The following is a 22071-nucleotide window of genomic DNA, read 5'->3' as shown; positions in this document are numbered from 1 at the left end:
ACACATCTGATATAAAATTCAATCACTCACAAGTAACCATTGCTCAATTATTATCAAATACCAAAGACACGACAATTAAACTCATTTAAGCTTTAAAATAGATGTATTGTTTGTGGCTGTACTGATTCATTAGCTTTATACATTCTAATAGAAGTGCCTGAAACTTTAGTAATGCAGTCATTGTATGAGGCCAAAAAGTATGTGAACACAAAAACTTCTAGCTAATGTGACATTGCATGTTTCGGGGGACCAGTGAAGAACTTGTTGCCACAAGAGCTGATAGGGTGGACATACTGTCAACTACTGTCATGGCGGAGCAACTAAATTACAAATTTGTTGTATAAAGTTTGTTTCTGGCCCAAAGAAAAACTTATTCCTTGTGCATTTACCCTTCAGTCTTTTAAAAAGGATTAAGAGTTCATTACCAGCCAATAACATACACACCAGAGGCATGTTGGGCTGTAAGAATTCAAGCACAAACTGACAGATCTCACAGAAACAAAACAGAAATTTCATGTCTGGCCTCTCAGAAGTCTTTGAGACATGCTTCTATCTGAAACACAAAAGCTACTATGGAACTGGAGAGCTGCCAGAGACACTGAGCTCCACTAATCCCTGGGCTACTGGCGATGGCTCACAGCCCAGTATTTTTAGCCTTTTACCCAGAGTGCTGGAGGGCAAGCCTGGATGTGTGAGAATGGAGAGCAGTCAAGTATTCAGGCTTTTGAAAGATGAAGTCACCTCAGCTATGTGTGAGCTTTTATGTGTTTTCTTTTTCCAAAACTGTATAGATTTGACAGACTGTTCTGCAGTCTCTACAGTATGTCAATAGAGACTAGCAATAAATCTTAAATTGAAGTTTTATCTCTGGACAAACCTTTGACTTTATGCAATAGATCACCCAAAAAGGAAACTTGCCATTGCATTATTTACTAAACCTCATGCAGTTCAAAAACCATGTTTTGTTGTTTCCACAGAACACAAAAAAGAGACTTTTCAAAGAATCTTTTTGCAGCTCTTCCATAACGCTCATTTTCATAACAAGATGTCATTCATGCTAATTATATAACAAATTCTTTAGAAGGAATAAAATCTGACAAAATTGTAAGAAATAATAAATACATCATATTTTTTTCAGACTTTCCTGCCTATCCACATGCATGTTTTTCGATGAAAAGATCCGCTGTTTTAACTGTTAGACAGGACTTATTAAGAACTTAATTATAAGGGTGACATATTGAGTGTTGCAAAACTTCGAGCATAAAGACAATTACCTCTTTTATATTTAAGGTAGGACTACACCCAAAATACTGAGTGTATTATTAGGAATAATTGTATACTTCAATACTGTATAATCAGCATCAAAATTAGATTTCAACCATTAATTTCACTTTGAGTTCAATCTTTGACATGGCCTTATTCAGTCAATATTAAAGATGTCAAGGTTACATTTTCACAGAATGTTCTTTACATTAGGAAGGGTGATGTTATGTAAAACTGCAAATCACTAAAAAAGGTTTTAGCTGGGTTTTCACAGGCAGAGTCACATATGTCTGGATGCATTATGATTATTATTTGCATTGCTTTGGTACTTTTTTCCACAAACAACTTAGAAATAAATTGCACAACAGGTAATGAAAAAAATGTGTGTTTTTTAAACAATCAGATGATCACTACTGTATGTTCAAACTGTGTGTGTTTCAGAGAGAGAGATTTGAGTCAGATGGTTTTATGCTAGAACAGAATTTGCTGCCAATATGTTAAATATATGAGAATAAATAGTGTAAATGACAAGGTCTCTTGTTCTTCTAAATCAGAAAGGCTCAATCCCACTTCTGGAGATCCACCTTCCCAGAGAATGTAGTTCCAGCCCTGCACTAACACACCTGTCATTTTCATGTGAACTTAAAGACCTTGACTGACTGGTTAAAGTCTTTTTGAGATTAGTGTTGGAACTAGACATTGCAGGAAAGTAAGGTTATGTCTAGAACCTCATTCTTTTGAACTCTCGAGTGATTCATGAGTTCACTCTTACATATAATTAGCTGAAGTATGGTAATGCATATTTGGCATGCTGTCTGGGGAAGGGCTCCGAGCTTGGGAATGGCCCGAACCTAGAGTACCCCCCCCCACCGTATGTGTAATATGAACTCCAAGTGAGGAGATGGGGTGGAGGGGGGTGCTAAAAAACCATCAATGGATAGAGGTAAGTCAGCTGTATTTATACCATAGTGTTGATTAACTTGAGTGCGCTCCACCTGTGCTAATTAGGCTAAGTATCTGACGCGCTCCTCCCGAATCTTGTTAATAAAACATCATTTCATATTTGCTGCTGCAAAGTTAGGGTTATGGATCTCTCCAAATCTCAACTCATAAGACTTACTTGACTCACAACTGCAAATCTGAATTCCAGAATCAATCAAAAACAGACTAGCTTGCTAACTTTTCTGAGAAGTCAGCTGAACACATCTGATACATACAAATTTAAAACGGTGCAGATCTAAGTGTGGCCTTTTTTACAACAGAAAATATTTTGTAAAGAAGCAGATGGAACACTGAGGAAAACACACACACACAAAGGCAAATGCAAATATAACAGCTAAAAAAAGAACAAACCGATATCAACCCACCATATCAAATAAGAACATACTATTAAACTGATGGAACAGACTGCTATACACTGATCAGCCACAACATTAAACCACTGAAAGGTAAAATGAAAACCATTAAATATAACATTACAATGGCATCTGTCAAGGGGTGGGATATATTAGGCAGCAGGTGAACAGCCAGTTCTTGAATTTCATGTGTTGAACGCAGGAAAAAAATGGGCAAGTGAAAAGTGACAAGGGCCAAATAGTGATGGCTAAACAACTGGATCAGAACATTTCCAAAACGGCAAGTCTTGTGGGTTGTATGCAGTGGTTAGTACCTACCAAAAATAGTGCAAGGAAGGACAACCAGTGAACCGGCGGCAGGGTCATGGGTGCCCAAGGCTCATTGATGCACGTGGGGAGCGAAGGCTACCCCGTCTGGTCAGATTACGCAGAAGAGCTATTGTAGCTCAAATTGCTGAAAACTTAACTTAATGCTGTCCATGATAGAAAGACGTCAGAAAAAACTGAGTTCTCAAGATGACCCCTGTCCACCGCTGAGCGTCTGGGCACAAGAGTGTCAGAAATGGACCATGGAGTAATGGAAGAAGGTTGCCTGGTCTGATGAACCACGTTATCTTTTAAATTAGCTGGATGGCTGAGTGCATGTGTTGTTTACCTAGAGAAGAGATGCATTATGGGAAGACGGCAGGGTGATGGAGGCAGTGTTATGCTCTGGACAATGTTCTGCTGGAAAGGCTTGGGTCCTGGCATTCATGTTACTATGACATGTACAACTTACCTAAAGATTGTTGCAGACCACGAACACCATTTGTGTAACAATAGGATGTGCTGGACCAAGTAATCCAATCCATGATGGCCTCACCTCAAAACTTACAGGACTTCCAATAATTCAACCAAAAATGAATTGACTCACTCTCAAGCCATCCTAGGTGTATATGCCTTACTTCTTTCAAATGAAAACAATCAGAGTTATATTTAATAATATCCTGGCTTTTCCCATCTTTGTAATGGCAGTGAATGGTACCTGAGTTTTTGAAGCTCCAAAAAGCACATTCATCCATCAAGTAATCCATACGACTCCAGTGGGTTTATGAATGCATTCTGAAGTGAAACAATGGGTTTTTTTTTTAAGAAAAAAAAAATCACTTTATAAACTATTATCATTGGCTTCCGGCAACCCATGTCTATTCCTTTAAAGGATCTGCTGCTAATGCCTTGGTGCCAGATGTCATAGGACACGTTCAGAGGTCTTGTGGAGTCCATGACTCGAAACTTAAGAGCTGTTTTGGCAGCATGTGGAGGACTTACATGATTTTAGGCAGGTGGTTTTATTATTGTGGCTGATTAGTGTATATATCAAATATAATGAGGAACTAAGGTAACAAAAGTAAACACAGAAAATGTGAACACCGGTACAAAGAACGTGAAATAAACTAAGCGTCCATAGAAATACTCAAAATAAGATTCTCTGGACACTAAAAAACACAGAATACATGTGACCAAATCCTTACCACAGTTTGAGTCATTTTTAACCACAATATAATATTTCTGTCTGATATTTGTCTTGTCTGAGTACCGTGATGTTACTACTTGAAATAAAATTTTATACTATTTAATATTTTTAATTAATACATTTTGAGAACTGCCTTCTCTTGCTTCAAACAAAGCAGACTAATATTTATATTTTAATAAGTTGTAAATGCATATTATAGATCGTATTGTGAACTATTCACCCATGTCTGTTTTTATATATAAAAAAGACCTCGTAATATTTAATCAAAATGACATAAATTGCTCTTCCAGTAAAAACGATAGAACGTTCAGGCGATGTTATCTGCTACACAAATTAAATACAATAAATACACTATAGCTATCTAAATTTGAAGGATCATTTATACCATTGTTATACATTGCCATATCAACCAGCTCTAAAAAGCAATCTATGTTAAAAAATTAAGACATTACAGAAATAACATTATGACTTACTGTAAAGCTTCTTTTGAAAAAATGTGTAATGTGAAAAGCGTTATACAAATAAATTTGACCTGACTCATATTTACAGTTTTTATTACAGGTGTTCATATAAGGCATGAGATTCTAACAGCACTGGTGTGTTATCTTTAGGGTTGTATGATTTTTCACCACTTGGCTTTTTCCATCATGCTCTCTCATAAGAGTCGTTGCTGCAGTTCTGTCACTCAGTGCTCTGGGGCTTGTTTGCCCCTTTTTTATTACTGTCAGCACTTCATATTACCCGTGACATAACCGTCATATGCATTTTCCGTGGTGAGGGTTGAACTAAAATGGTTCATTACACAATCTGGAGGTTCTTTCCAGGATCCTTAAAGTTGTTGTTTGTTTTAAACTCGGTTGTCTGTCTGTTCAGCATATTTGTGATTAGAGCTTGCAATAAAGTGTTTATGAATATTAAAATGTCAACAAAATGAATAATGGATGAGCACCACAGTAGATTTCAAAGATGAAACTGAGCAAATGATGCCCTTGTCTGTAAACCCGGGGATTTACTAAGTCAAATACTAAAGATACTGCATACTGACTGTATTGGTTATTACATGTGGCACCAAATTAATGTTATGAGTTTTGGTCACACGTCACTTAAGGTGAGTGTGAGAGTGCCAGATGACCCCTCTCTCTTTTACCTCGGGTACCAGTTAAGGAATTTCACCTTAACAGTAAAAGAACAATCAAGGAAGGAAATAAAATGTAAATTGGAGGAAGTTTGTCAGCTGACCAATCTGTCCTCTTACTATACTATCAACACACAAAAGACACAAGTGTAATAAGAGGAATTTTATCAACAACAACAAAAAAAATAGACAAGAGTAACTAACACAACTACAAAATAATGGATAAAGATTAAAGGGCATAAAATTTATAAATCCAAGCAACTGAGTTGGAAGTTACTATGGCAGTTACGTTAACTTTCACCCATAATTGGTACGTTTATATAGTGTGTTATGCGTGGAAATGGGGTTTCAAACTTTGCCATTCTCTGTGCTTGCTGTCCATGACATGACAAATGAGTGACATTCCATTCACAAGCTCAAGATTATGACCTTCTGTTAAACAGTTCTTTGCATGCACCATAACGGTAAGTGTTGCATGTGGGATATGAAATTGTTTGGCTCACGAACAATATGGTGTCAGAAGAGAAGAGATCATTTGGGAAAAGAAAAGACTCCTGTGGGAGAGGAAAGGTCAGTGGATAACATTAAAAACCTGATGTTGTTCATAGGATAGGAGAGAGATTATAGAAAACAGATGTGAAGAAACACAGTATAACTAATCACACTCAAAATCCTGACAGTTTGAGATATGGACTACTAAACAAAAGTTCAGGAGGAGCTTGTTTATCATGTGCTTACATCACCCCGTGACCTTCAGCATGCCTTCAAATCTTTAAAGTTTACTTTAAAAAAAAAAAAAAAAAACTGTACTTGCTAATAATATTAATTAAAGTAAATGCCACTTAAGTGTACTGAGAGTATGACTATGTTTCTTGACACACTTTTAAAAAGTGCACTTTGTAACACTGTCAGATTAAAAGCTTCACTTTAAAGTGTTTTTTAAATCTTTATGTTTGAATAATCATTTGTTGTGCTTTAAAAAGGTAAACTTATTTTGATCTAATTAAGTCCTACATGAGGGGGTAAAAAACACTCTTAAGTTCAACTAACTGTCACATTTAGGTTCTGTTCCATGTACTCTTATTTTGATATGTGTATCTATTTCCTTTCCTCTCTGTTTCCTTTGTTTAGTTCCTGTTTACTTAGTTGCCCTTGTTTGTTTGTTTGTTTGTTTGTTTGTTTGTTTGTTTGTTTGCTCTAGAGTGTTCTTACTTGTTGCCATAGCTACACATTGTGTACACCTGTGTCTCATTTCGTTTCATGTTCGTTCCCATGTACAGTAAATTTAGCCTTAAGTTTCATTGCTTCTCCTTGCTTTCACACCAACACGCTGACAAAGGAATGGATTTTAAAAATGTATCCAACAGCAGTACAGACTCTTCTCCTCTAACAGGGGATTGCTCCGTCGAGTACAAAACACACGATTTTTCAGATGTGGCTCATCTTGTCCACTACACCAATGACAGCCTCTGTATGTTTTTCCCGGACGGGACTCAATGCTTAGACGAGAGCATATCTGCTCAGTGATTGTCCTTGAGGGACCCTTAGTGGGTAATTGGACTGGGTGCTTGTCCTTTGTGTATCCGCCTTCACCATACATGGTGGATCTCAACTCCCCCCAGTGTCTGCACCAATCCCAGCTCACCCTCCTGAGATCATCCAGCCTCTCCCCAAGCCTGCAACAGATCCAGAGCCACAGCCCACACCCACCACGGTCGTAGTGCCAAAGTCCACACCTACCATGAAACCAGAGTCTATTCTTGCCATGGAGCTACAGCCCCGTCCCAGAGGCAGAGCCTGATGCCATGTTCATCACGGAGCTGACGCTTGCCGAATTGTTCGTTCCGGAGCTCATAGAGCTGGATGCTCAGGACTATGTTCCTGCCTATGTTCCCACCCCCAAGATGACTCTCTCCCTGCCAGTTCGATCTGAGGATGGTTTGCCGCCGAGCACTTTCTGGACCTTTCTCCAGCCTCCTGGCTCTTTTGTCTCCACTGGTCCCTTCCAATCTTCTGGCTCCTCCTTCCCCACTTGCTCAACCTGACTCCATGGCTCTGCCTCAGACTTCAGCTCTGACTTGGCCCTAGTATCACCCATCTCCACTGTAGTCCATCACCCCTTTTGTTCCAGTGGGCTCTGCGTTGGTCCTTGGTCCCCTCCAGCGTCATTTGGTTCTCCAGCCTACCAGACTCCACCTCTGTTTCCCTTCCCTGGCTATGACTTGCAGCAGTATCAGACCCCATTTTTATTTAGCATGCAACAAATGTTTTATTTTGCATTTGAAAGAATAGTTGCTGAAAATGTATTCAGACCATGCAAGATTTAATAAATCCTTTATTAGGGTGTTTTTAACTTCAAACCATTGCTTCTTGCTGAAATATATCTAGCCATAGTGCCCTCTATCCATAATATTGATTTCTCCAGTGAAAAAGTCATCTCATCTGAATCAGGAGAGAAATATACACAGATCAAGCACTTTTTACTAGGGCCGGGTATCGTTCAAAAGTTTTCAATATCAATACAAATACTGATACCTTGACTTTAATAACGGTTCCTGAATGATACTTTTTTCTAAACCAGTTTTATGAAATCCATTATAACAAGATTACATTACACATTAACTTGTAAAACTTTTTTTCAGTTTGTTGAGGATTTTACAGACTCAAAGATTCTCCTGAGCCACTGCACAAAGGAACAAAATGCAACCAACACAATCAAATCAGTGCAAATAGGTTTAATAAAGTTCATGTGTCAATTATATTCTGTGTTCATAACCCGCCCTGTCTCCTACGAAGAGTGTGCATTACACTTCCAGAAAAACATATTTACATGGATGAAACATGAAGCTAAGAAACACGCGATTATTACAGTAGTGAGTTTTGAGTAAAAGCATAGTATAAATTTTATAAATTGTCATATGTAGCATGATGCTATAGTGTGAATGGTCATGTAACACGCATTTTCCTTGACGCCTCACCAGAGCCTATCACCAGCACATGATTTAGGCACATCACGCATGCTGCACGCTTACTGGCTCACTGACGTTGACGAGATTAAACCCTTAGCTATCAAAATTTGGTACCAAACTACAAGACATCAGTAGTTGGTACCAAACTACAAGACATCAGACTCAATAGTATCGACCCAGTTTGGTCGGTGCCTAAAAAGTATCGAACATGATACCCAGCCCTACTTTTTACAAACAAGAACAATCCAAAAAAAGTTCTAAACAAATATGTCAGAGAATTTTGACATGAGACAACAACAGAAGATGGTCTCTTTCACTGGCGAAAGCTTATGCTTACTAAGCTTATTATGAATTATGGACTACATTAAAACGTTTAATGGTGAATTTGTTTCTCACAAAGAAACCGCTTTTCACTTCACAAGACATTAATTGATGGATTGGAGTCATGTGGATTATTGTGATGTTTTTAATCAGTTGTTTGGACTCTCATTCTGATGGCACATATTCACTGCAGAGAATCCATTGATGAATCCAGTGATGTAATGCTTCATTTCTCCAAATCTGTTCCAATAAAGAAACAAACTCTACATGTCCGATAGCGTTAGAGTGAATGCATTTTAATTTTGGGGTGAACTGTACCTTTAAATACCATTGCTTATTTTTGCTTTTAGGGTGCACTTAAGTGAGTTTAAAAGTCGTAGTGTTTTTAGTAGATATCCGCAAACAAACTACACAGCAACACTCAATGTCTCTGCTTTGGTCCCACCACAAAAACAAGTCCTCACACACACACAAGACAGTTAACAGTCTTGAACCTAGACAAAGCGAACTTGCTTTCAACACGTTTGGGCTTGCTGGTTGTGTGGTCTCCTGGCTGGCAAGTCAGGGTCCCCAATTACTTCAAATGCATGCCAATCATTCCCCCCAGCTGTTGACCCCAAACAAAGCCTTTTCTCAGACACCCCCCCAACCCCCAGCTGTCTACCACAGTAACCCAAAACTAAGACAGATGTGAGGAAAAGTGTGTGTTACTGGCACAAGCCAAACAAAAACCTCCGAGAAGTCCATTTGTGTTTCTGATTTGGCTTGGAATGCACTTCTTTAATTCTCTGGACAAAAACATGCCAATTGTAGCCAAATCTCAACAGATGTGTCAGCAAGATGGATTAAGCATTAGTCTGTGATGCTCGTTCAGAAAAAGTGTTTCAAGATGCTTTAATGACATTGAATGTTATAGATACCAGAAAGATAGCAAGCAACTCGTAATTGCACAATATCTGCTCAGTGTCAGCGAAATGAACTGGTGGCCTCCAACCCTGACCCTGTCTGATCTGAATTTGTTGTCAGAACAGCTCCTCCAGGAGATGAGAGGCCCAAGAAACACTCCACTAGAAAAAGAACACCACCTCTACTGGGTACTGAAAAACACCCCCTCCTACTCCGAAGTGGAAGAACATTTCAGAGAGCAAGATGAATTTCAGGCTGCAGTCCTGGAGTCCCATCTAGAGTTTGACTGGCTTGGCACAGCAGGAAAGCAATAGTGTTACTGTGGTAGTTCCAGGCAAACAGCAGTGGCAGCCTCTTTTACATCTTTCCGCCCCCAAGTGTGGCAGCCAAAAAATCCTAATGACTCCCATCATAGTGATCCCGCTAAAGCAAATGTTTACCTGTAAGGTGCGGTTAGCATTGTAGGTTAGTGATTACTGCTTTGACAGGTGGATATATGGTAAAATTTGCTGCATGTGTTTATTGTTTATTAGTTTCTGAATTGTGAAGGAATTGTGGCAGCTGGGAAGGAGTGATTTATATACAAGTGTTGTGCACAACAGTATGTTAAGAGAGCAGTAACTGGTTAATGTTTTTATGTACTGATAAAAGTGTACTACTTACAGTACTACTTACCACTAGACAGTATTTATTTTATATGTACACAGGTTTTACAGCAATTTGAATCTCAATGTCCTCTTTAGAAAGTAAAGAAGTCTCCCCAAAGATGCATTATGTCATACAATCACAAAACTGTCAAAGAGTGGTACATTCAATGACAATGCTTTAATCAGCATATTAAAATATTTTCATATTAAAATATTTTAAATATTGAAAAGTGATCTAAGAAACATAGAACCATTATATTTTTATATATATATATATAGATATATAAAGTTTGGAAACATTACTATTTTGAATGTTTTTGAAAGAAGTTTCTTCTGCTCATCAATACAGTACAGACCAAAAGTTTGGAAACATTACTATTTTGAATGTTTTTGAAAGAAGTTTCTTCTGCTCATCAAGCCTGCATTTATTTGATCAAAAATACAGAAAAAAAAATGTAATATTGTGATATATTATTACAATTTAAAATAATTGTTTTTAAATGTATTATACTTTAAATTATCATTTATTTCTGTGATGCAAAGCTGAATTTTTAGGATCATTATCACATGATCCTTTAGAAATCATTCTAATATGATGATTCATTATCAAAGTTGAAAACAGTTCTGCTGCTTAATATTTTTTCAGAACATGTGATACTTTTTTAGGATACTTTGATGAATAAAAAGAAAAAAAAAAAAAAAAGAAGCTATGTTTTTAAAATATAAATATTTTGTAATAACAATATACACTACTGGTCAGTAATTTGGGGTCAGTAATAATAAATCAATTCTTTTATTCAGCAAGGATGTGTTAAATTGATAAAAAGTGATAGTAAAGAAAATATATTATTAGAATATATATTATTAGAATTTTTTTTTATTTTGAATAAATGCAGTTCTTTTTAACCTTTTATTCATCAATATATTAGACAGCAGAACTGTTTCCAACACTCATAATAAATCAGAATATTAGAATGATTTCTAAATGATCATGTGATAGACTGGATGTTACATGTGACACTGAAGGCTGGAGTAATGATGCTGAAAATTCAGCTTTGCATCACAGGAATAAATTATTTTTAGAAAACTATATTCAAATAGAAAACTATTATTTTAAGTTGTAATAATATTTCACAATATTACTGTTTTTTTTCTGTATTTTTGATCAAATAAATGCAGGCTTGATGAGCAGAAGAAACTTCTTTCAAAAACATTAAAAATAGTAATGTTTCCAAACTTTTGGTCTGTACTGTATATATGTGTGTATATACACATATATATATATATATATCCGATATATATATATATATATAATATATAAAATTGTGGACTAAAAAATGAACTTTAACCAAATGTTGTCCATTATTGTAATGGTTTAAATAATTGCACATGTCTGAGAAAGAACCTGACTGAGACCTATTAGAAAATCACTCTTGACTTTTCCATCTTTCTTCTCAAAATGCTTTTGACAAAAAGCATTGTAGTCAGTTCCATATATATCATTTTTAGACTGCAATTAATCATGACCACTCAATGCCAGTCAGCATACAGGGACTGTTCTATATGACGACATGAATGAATGAAGACAGTCTGCGCCCCTAAAATTATCTGTGAATTCACCAGCGCACAGACTGCCTCACAAGAACAAAGTGCTCCCAAATAGCAAGAAGATGACGGGACATGACGGCAACAGCAGAGTGACACACAGGATGTGAACGAGTCGCCATGACCTTTAGAGTCACTGTGGGCTGACAACTGGCACAATAGCTGAGATATTGAGAAACATCATGTTGTAAATGTGTCAGTTCTAGTCACGATAGAACACAGGAAAACTGCAGATGTACACACACAGGATGGCTAAAAATCAATCAGACACGGATAGACAATCCAGAAACATTTCGCAAAGAAAAGTGTTTTCCATGTGGTAGTGTGGCCAGATGGATGAGGATGAGATGTTTATTCACACGGCACTAATATTTTGTTTGGCGAGGTCACCTGAGTATGTACTTAAAATCATTAACAGAGTTGCCAGTCTGCTACAGCTGTAACCAGGTGTAATATCCAAAGGAAAAGTTAATGGACAACACCTAGCACATCCTAAAGGAAAACTTTATTTCTAAGGGGATTTTGCAGTTTTGTTTTAATTTAATATCAAATTTGTCATTGATGTTTCTCTACAACTTTAGAAATATACAAGTCAGTTGTTGATATGCACTAACAATAAATGCAAGAGTCTTTGGAAAAGTAATAGTACATCTTTATCTCATGATTTGAGGTATCGCTCATGTCTGTACCACAAATGGTGCGGGACAAGTAAAGCATTTAACAAATTCAAACATTTTTAGTTTAATACTTGAGCAATAGTAATAGTGAAGTTTCCTTTGTCAAGCACTATTAATATTAATATAATTAATGTGTATTACACTGCTGAAAGGATTTGATCTTGGAAGAATTTGATGAGAAATTAAATGAATAAAATTGAATCCACTGGTGTTTGCTTGTAGATTGGTACCTTATTTTCTGGAAAATGACTATAAGTCACATCAGGACAAAACTACATTGTTAAGAGAAAAGAAAAAAACACAGATAAGTAGCATTAGTGTAAAAGTTGCATTTTATTATCACATTCAGAAATAATGTAAAATACGGGTAAATAAAATGTTTACAAAAATAGAAAGACTATAAACATGCATTTTATTTCCCTCAACTCCATAGCAAATCCTTTTACTTTAACGGTTTTCAGAACAGGAATGAAAAATAAGTATAAAATGAACATAAATTATAGTGGCATTCCTTATAAACTACATGTAGTATAAACACCAAGCCAAAACAAATTTATTCAAAGCGAAACTACACTTTATTTTGATGGTCCACTATAGACATTCTGTTGACTAAAAGTAACTTTGCAACTACATGTCAACTACCAGTCATTAAAGTATTAGTAGAGTATTAGTAGATTGTTAGGTTAGGGTTAAGGTTATAGACTAAGCTGACATATAGTTGCAAAGTTACTTATAGTCAATACACTACAGATATCCAAAGAAAGTGTTAACAGATAGTAAGCAGATGGTCTACTAATACTTTAATGACTAGTAGTTGACATGTAGTTGCAAAAGTGCTTATAGTCAACAGAATGTCTAAAGAGGACCATCAAAATAAAGTGGTTCCTAAAAATTTCCTAAAGGGGGCAGTCATCAACTTGTAACCCAAAGGTCGCAGGTTCGAGTCTTGGTACTGGGTTCGAGTCAAATATAGCTAACTCATTCAGCAGGAATCCAAATGTGTGCATTTTGCGCATGTTTTGCATGCTTGACGATAATTGCATTATATAAGTAACTTGGGAACATATAGTAAGATAATAAAAAAAATGTGTTTGATTTTTTTCTGAAAATATGGAAACTTGACAAATTTAGGCATAGTTTTTCTTATTGTTGTGATCTATTTAAATGCAAAGGGAGACACAAATGTATTTACTAAGGTTATTTTATTTGGAGAGTAACCTGAGAAGCAGTACAGACCTCAGCAATAGTCTCCATTTACTCTGTAAGACATCTATGAGAAACAATCACAGGCCACAATATCTTAGAAAATAATTCAGCTGTAATTCATCATAAATGTAGGGGTAGTAGAGTAGGACACACACAGTAGGTTGGTGCGTACAGTACCATGCGTGTGGTTAGCATTAGTAAGAGGTTTAACCACGGGGCCTGACACAGGTCAGCTGCTCAGCGATGATGACTGTGTGACTGGCACAGCGTGGGTGCACCACAGAGCTCCACATGACTCTACCTATCGACCTCACACCATGGCACTGAGAACCCCAGCACCCAGTGACAGGTACGAGAGCTGTTCCACTCTCACATTTGGGCTTCCACTAAAAGCCTTTTCTAAAAGCATGCAAACATAGATCTTAATGATGTGTTTGTTCTTACCAGAAAAGCATAAAAATGGACTTGAGAAGATGGGAATCCTAACATGCTTTGACTGCGGGGATCAGTAACGTAGCATTTATGGTTCTTATTGTAAGCTGTGTGATGATATAATGACACAGCAACTATGACACTGATTCTATGGGCACACTGATACATTGATCATCTTCATTCCAAATAGAAGACCAAAATGTCTTTTACAGAACCAATTAATCTTAAAATGACAGCTATATTAGTTACAGTTATTTATATTTGCTGCTGACAGAAATTATATAGCTTTTTCTACATATTAGAGACTCGTAAAGCCTATGTGTACCTTGTACTACAGCTGGTGCCTTAAGGAACCAAAGACCAAAATGCCTTTTACAGAACCAATTAATCTTAAACTTAATTAGTTGGTAATTATATTACATGAATTATAATTGCTACTGACAAAGATTATATATCTTATTCTACATCTTAGAGATTCTCGTGAAATCCAAGTGTACAAGTACTACTACTGATGCCTAGAGGAACCAGTTGAAGTGCTTGAATTTGTGGTTACCATAGCCAAAAATATCTATTATATATTTATTCAAATCATATGTTTGCTACCAAATAATTTAGCAGTATATTGTTCCCTAATTCAGTCTTAAAGTCTGAAGTCATGTGCATAACCTACCCTAGCCAAAACCATTTATTGATACATTCATCTGTGGTTGTGTGTTTTTGTTTGTTTGTTCACTTTATACAGGCAGCGCAGCGGTAACAATCTAAATTAAAAAAAGAAAAGAAAAACAGCTTTAATTAAAAACACCTAGTTTGATGCAATGAAATGGAAAAAGCATGAACTCAAGGTACATTCTTGGTTTGTCTTGCCTACTGTTTTGACATCAACACCCAGTCCATGTAATAAATGTGCATGTATGGTTCATAGCTCGGGGTTTTTACAGTCATCTTATGGTTTTTCAGTCATCTAATCTTGGCTGTAGTCACTGATCATTTTGGCCCCAGAGTCCACCCAAAGCCCTTTGTGGCGGAAAACAGCCTGTGGTGAGAGACGGAAAACACATGACATGGTAGTGCCACTAATTAACGTCATTTCATCAATCCTTGACCACCAAAAGCTATTCAGATTCCATATTGGCTTTCCGGTTTTGCCTGGCTATTTGCTCCTGTCTGCGATGCCCATCACTGCATTCCCAACAACAGCCTACATATCTACAAAACACACCGCTGACTGGGTTATGGCAGGAGTGGACCCGCCCTCTCTTAAAAAATCAAGGCAAACCTCCAAACTGTGGTCGGAGCCGTACAACCAGAATATTGAGCCATTTGAATGCAAGTGAGCCAAACACATTTAAAGACATTCCCCAGAGCAATAATACCATATAATCAAGGCAGGGTTGGGATGACTCCTGTGGGAGAAGCCATTCTCACAGCTTGTCGAGAAAGCCATTGAGGAAAAACAAACCAGCAGAAATATAGAGACATGGATTTATGTTTTTCAAGTGGTTACTTGAAATGTCATGAAAGCCTAAGAAATGTTCATAATCTTAAGTGTGTTTATAGTAGAAACATCACACTATGTTAAGCTGTCCAGCAAGGATTCACACTTTGGTGGAGTTGTACCTTTAGAAAAGTGAAACACATTTTAAGTTTGATGTAAAGGAAATATGCATATGATTCAATAAAATGTCTGTGGGTGTGTATAGGGAGTGGTCGCATGTGAGGATCTTCAGTTGCAGACACTGCTATTCTCTGGCACTGAAAGGCGATCCACCGCAGCTCAGGCAGCCGCTCTCATCAACATTCCCAAGCCCAAGTCTAGTCGGGAGATTTAATCTGAAGTCTTATGCAGCAAACTGGGGCTTTCCTGAGAGTCGAGGCCAAAAAATGCCAATGCAAACAGATCAAACTGACCACAGCTACCTTTGAATAAAACTGCCGCTCTGTTGACCTTCTCCCTGTATTCTGGTCACATAGCTCTCTGCGCTCATATCTGTTTTTGCCACTCATTTCCCACTGTGCTAAGGTTTCATAAAGAAGCAGATGATGATTGAAGGGCAGGGGCTTTTACAGAAGTGACTCCACCCCCTGGTGGAAACATCAGGCACTGCAAGTACTGCTGCACCTAATGATGGACAGGTTGTGACAAAACATGACTCGTCATTTAGTCAACTAAATCAGAATAAATGACAGATGAATTACAGAGTCTGAGGGATAGAAGCACAGTATTTCCTATAAAAATACTGTGGAAGCCTTGGGCCTGTTCTGACTGGGTTCTAGGGAACAGAACTACACCAAAACCAAAACCGGTTGAGTCTTTATTACAGGGTTATAATGCACATACCCTTGCATGTTGTTGCAGCCAACTTCTTCTACACAGTATTTTGAAACATGCCAGTAACAGCTGATGTTAAAGAAATTATGAAAAAGAAAAGTGTCTGACACTTTAACCTTATGAACTGATAAAGAGTTTCAATTAAATGATTCCTTGTTATTAGGTCAAGTGCATTTCACCAGTCTTCCTTGTAAAAAACAAGACATCCATCATAACTTATGGTTGAGATAGAAATGCAAATGTAAGCACATCGTACATAAGAATCATAATTTAGGTGGAAACCTCACATATAGGTCTTAAATATATACCCTCATTTCAATTCAGGGGGACAGCAGTTCTCCACATGTGACCCCAGGCTGGCTTCCTCAGGAGATCTGCATAAACTTGTCAAAGCCAGGTACAAAAGAATCTCATTCCATGGATATTCAGGGCTTATTTTCCCCATGTCTTCCCAGCATGTAACCTCTTCCCCTTTCGTCCCTCAGGCTGTTTGAGGTGAGCTCTACACCTAGACAAAAAGTGTGCAGCCTCCATATTGCTGTATTGTTCTACCACCATTCTGTCCCCAAACTAACCAAACCTGGTCTCCTTGAGACTGCTGTTGAATGAGACTCAACACTGGGCACCTGCCGCTACAGGCTGGAGGGGACGGGTGGTAAAAACTAAGGCTTTGCATTCTTGTGGCCAGGATGACAATTTCAGCAGCGGCTCAACTAGGCAAGGAATCCCACCCAACCCTCGGAGACACAGACTGAGGTCAAACAGAGACTGTGTTTAGGTTTCACATACGCTTCACCGCACTGGGGAAATTGGGTATGCAACATTGACCCTCTATTTAAGTAAATCAGTGGCCAGAAGATGCATTCGCCTCATGGAAGGTATTTATTTGCATGTTAGTGGAAGCAAGTGTGACAACATGTCAGAAGGTAATAGTTTCATGCTGTTGCTTGCACAAGGTTGAAATGACTTGTTTGATTTGTGATTGTGTCCTTGTCTTGAAAAGTAGCCCCTTGACTGTAGAGTTCAACAAAAAGTCTTACCCATATCAGCGTTCAAAATGAACACTCATTGTGTGAGATAAGAAAGAACATCCATAATGCCACAGTGAAATATATCACTAATGAGTTTCCTATAGTTTGTTTCCATGGCCCGATAACATGGAAGCGGTTTCCGTCAAAGTAGACAAAGTGCTGAAACTGGCAAAGTTTGAGCACCTCTAAACAATGGCTAGTTAGCCTCACATACGCATGACAAATTGAATGTTAAAAATATCCAGACATTTATTAGACATAGCCACTTGACACTGCATATCTGCTCATTATCAAACATTGTAGCTTATCGTTTTCCATTAAATGTGCCAAAAAAACAAGGGGAAAATATTCTTAAGAGGCTAACTCCAATTGATAACAATCTTTCAGATCAAATAATGGAGACTATAAATCTTTATGTGAAGTACTGTCCCACCCATGCGAACGCAGGCCAGCATTTATTAAATTTATTGACTTCCTAAGAGGGGGTAGAATAGGCTTAGACCCAGTCTACAACCACTGCAGCCCAACAAACCGGTTTACTGCTTCATAATGTTCAATGGGGCCTGAAGCAACCACCCCCCCCCCCCCCCATTATCACCAACAACAACATCCCCTCCTCACAACACCTAACAAAAAATAATCCACCACCACAGAAAACACAGCAAAAACCTCAAAACACTCTTAAAAGGTGAAACTTTTCTATCTTGAACATCACTGCAAATTCTGGGGTAGAACTCTAGGACAGTTTCAAACGCACACCTGTCCGTGGATGATGTCCAATACTTTCGGATTGTATGTAGTAATTTAGATCAGAATTGTCATTATAACACTTCTGTATCTGTATATAAAAGACTTTCATACCAGTCAACCTCTTCACTTTTACCCTCCAAATTTGGTTTCAAACTTGTTGATCCAAGTGACAATGATTTAAAGACGATGATTAAAAGTTAAACACATGTTTCTCGAAACATGAAGGCGCGTAATGGAAGAATATCAATAAGCAGAAATGCACGCGTCATGGAGGAAAATATTCCAAAGGCGTTCCCGCGGTATCACAATTACCTCAATTAAAATTATGCTACGGGAATGTTTATAGGGGGAACTGTAAATTCAACACACATTCTTGAACTTATTAAACTCCTATGAGCAAGCAATGGGGGTGCCAAAACGAGTGTTTATGCTGGATGAAGAAATATTATCTGCGATCTGAACAAACGTTTTGGCCATCAGGTTAGAGATCTCCGTAGCTTTTATTGTTAACAGCTGTTAAGAGCTGCTCGTGTCTGTTTTCTTTCTTCTACGAGCATCTATGAGAAAGACGAACCTGACCGGCTAGTAGCTACCTGCCGTTCAAAACACGTAATTGAATTAAGACATTGATGAATGTCCCGATATGCACTGATAAATAAGAGCACATTTGCTGAACTTGTAAATAAGTTATTAACCGGAGACTTCGCGCAAACATGTTGCTTTAATGAGAACATCCCTCACACTGAATCGCAGCTCCACAGGTTGTTATGGAAAGAGAAGTTTCCATAACGTTTCCTAGATCGCGTGGTCTTTTTTATGATTTTTGATTCATAATTGCATATCTATCTTTAGTCTATGCATTACAAACTTAAAGAGCATTTAAAGATCGAGGAAGAGTTCCTCTGCCTACCCGAAGTAAGCTGTGCTCGGTCCAGGCAAGCTGATTAGATGCACTATAATGGTAAATGATAACCATCCCAGGAGAAGGTGTCCATCCAGCATTTTGTAGCGGCTCTGGGGCAGCTCATTTCGTTCGTCCTGAGTTGCTGTGTAAAATCCCTGCTTGAGAGAAATTTACTCCCCCCTCCCAATCACTTAGAACAGAAGAGAGAGAGAGAGAGAGAGAGAGAGAGAGAGAGAGAGAGAGAGAGAGAGAGAGAGAGAGAGAGAGAGAGTCGGGGGGACTGACTGAGCAGCTGGATTTTGAAAGTCTGGCTTAATTATTTACGTTTGCTGAAATAGGAAAGGCTAATAGATTGTGTCTAAGCATGTGCAATAATAACGGTGATACTTCTGAAATGGAATAAGTAGGTTATACCGGTTTTCTTATTTACTGCATATTCTCAAAACTTTTTTAATATCACAAATATGTTTCCCATTATTTATGTTCCATTATGTTAAAGGGATAGCTCACCCAAAAACGTAAATTCTGCCATCGTCTTTTTTTCTCAAGTTGTTCCAATCCTGTATGAGTTTCCTTCTTCTGTTGAACACAAAAGAAGATATTTTAAAAAATGTTGCTGGTCCCCAGTGACTTCCACAGTATTTCCCCCCACACTATGGAACTCAGTGGGGACCAGAAACATTTTTCAAAATATCTTATTTTATGTTCGACAGAAGAAAGAAACTCATCCAGGTTTGGAACAACATGGGAGTGAGTGAATTTTCATTTGGGTGAACTATCCTTTCAACACTTGTCCAGCAGTGTCGTGATTTCTTTTATATATTTCTGAGAGGACATACTGACACAAGTTCAATGGCAGTGAGCTATTACAGACCAATTATTTTTGTTCTATCCTTACTAGTTTCGCAAGATCTAGAGAAAAATTAGTTATTGGAAGTTATAAATCAAGATGAGGGATTTGTTTTGGCGAGAGCAGAGGATAAAAGGTTGTACATTTTTGTTTGAATGCTTTTTATTGATGAGCAGTGAAGACAACATACACCACATTATAGAGCTAATCTGCTCTGCCTTCAAGAATATAGCAGTTATTGACATGCAAAGAATGATGTGTCATTAACATAACATAAATAGCACAGATGAAACACAAATATTGACATCATTACTACTTACACATCTTTGTTTTGGCAGCAGATTGTTAGTGAGATCTGTTGGGCTGGTTCCAGCTCACTCTTGGGTACACCTGGAAGAAGCCATTGACATGCTTGAAATGACAGCCCTTGAATGTGGCAACAATATGGACCTTTTCATCACAAGGATCACAGTAGCAACAGGTGGGCTACTGGAACCTTTTGCCAAGTTTCTGTTTGCCAAGCTGCATGTTCTGCTGGATCGTGACACATGCACAGGGTGAAATGGCATTACTGAGGATCTACCTGAGCAACCACGAGGCAATGACGTCTGCTTTGTTGACACCAGATGATGGGGAGTTCGACCTCACAAATTAAAGAACTGGATTTGTAAAAGACTAAATGGAAAGATTCCATAATTCCTTTAAGCCTAGGTCTCTTTTTCATCTGACGACATAAATCCCCCTCATTTATCAACCCCTCCCCTCCAAACACCTGTTATAATGAATTCCCGAATCCCATCAATTGCACTGGAAAGAGCCATTTATCCTAACCAACCACCTACCTTAAATTCAAGCACAGGCCTGGACAGCAGACCGTGTTGTGCTGCTTGGAAAGACCACCATCATCTCTCACAACCTTTTGAATGAAAGCACTTTAACCAGAGATTCACACTAAATGCATCATCAAGCATGTTCTAAACAAGTCTGTTTCATTAAGTCATTTCAGAGTCCAAACCTGCTTAAACAATGTTTGTTGTTTTAATAAGCACACATTCAAAGATATACAACAAAATCTGTGCCATATGTTACTGTCGAGACCAAAGACTGTAATAAAAAAAAAAAATGGATGATGCATCTAAATTTCCCACCAATGTCCAAAATCAACTTGATGTCATTTGATCAGCCAGTGCAGAGCCGATACTCTGCACGGTTTAATGATCTACAGCAAAATATAGCTATACGCAAAATGCGCAAGCTGCGTATGGCCCCCGAAACACCAGGGAGCCCACTTGCTCTCAAATATGATTTAATTTTTGTTTTATTTTATTTTTTGAATTTGGCCAGCAGTTATGAAATTGTTATTATCATTATTTGTAATATGGACCCTTTCTACATAAAAATTAGTCAAATCATGTAACATGAATGTCGTGAATGTCTTGCTCGAGACTAAAAAAATTAGTTGAATGTGTAGATAGCTGTGGAAGATACACTGGCTGCATCCAAAAACTTAGGCAGATGACTTGCTGCCTCCCTGCCGTATCAGGCAATGACTTTGCAGGCAGTGTTTTTTCCACGATCTACAGCAAAATATAGAGAGCTTTGGTGATAACTAGGCTAAATGGACGGTTTAATGATCTACAGCAAAATATAGAGAGCTTTGTTAATAAAAAATAAAAATCTAGCTAGAAATGACATTAAAAGTTCTCGCTAGAAGAAACGAAATAAAAAAAAGTGGAAAACGTTGATCAAAAACATACATTTACTCACAAACTGACCACTGACCGCAACTTTCAGACGCCATCTTTATTTTTTGGATTAACTGTCACAGATGAAGGCATCTCAGGAGACAGGAACTGAATTCGGACGTGCCTTGATGCCTTCCAACCTTGGAATGCATCCTCCGAAGGCAGCATTTTTCAGTTTTCAGATGCAGCCACTGTTTCTCAAGCACTTTGCGCAACCGTGATTAGAGACAGAGTGAAACACGGACAAATGTGTTTCATTCATTTGTTCCACTCATACCCCACTCAACCAACCCTACCCCAAAATGTTTTAGATTTACTTTTCAGGACATGCGCACACGTTTAATACCCTGTCATGTTTTTTCATAGTAGCTTACTTATTCTTCTGTAGACGCATTTATGACAAGACATTAAAATGTATGACGATTCTGAA

General features: G+C 37.8%; 1 protein-coding gene across 1 annotated transcript in view; it reads right to left on the bottom strand.

Moving 5' to 3' along the window:
- LOC109102319 (protein Wnt-9a-like) overlaps positions 1-19202 on the bottom strand; it is a 28330-nt gene extending 9128 nt beyond the window's left edge. The window contains exon 1 of the mRNA XM_042769663.1: positions 19053-19202. Coding sequence (XP_042625597.1) covers positions 19053-19144 — 92 coding nt within the window. The 5' untranslated portion in view covers positions 19145-19202. The remainder of the gene's footprint in view (positions 1-19052) is intronic.
- Positions 19203-22071: the final 2869 nt, after the last annotated feature.

The sequence above is a fragment of the Cyprinus carpio genome, chromosome A2 (assembly GCF_018340385.1).
Source record: "Cyprinus carpio isolate SPL01 chromosome A2, ASM1834038v1, whole genome shotgun sequence".
Classification (NCBI taxonomy): Eukaryota; Metazoa; Chordata; class Actinopteri; order Cypriniformes; family Cyprinidae; genus Cyprinus; species Cyprinus carpio.
Note: the sequence above shows the minus strand (reverse complement) of the source record. Positions and strands in the feature narration are given on the sequence as shown.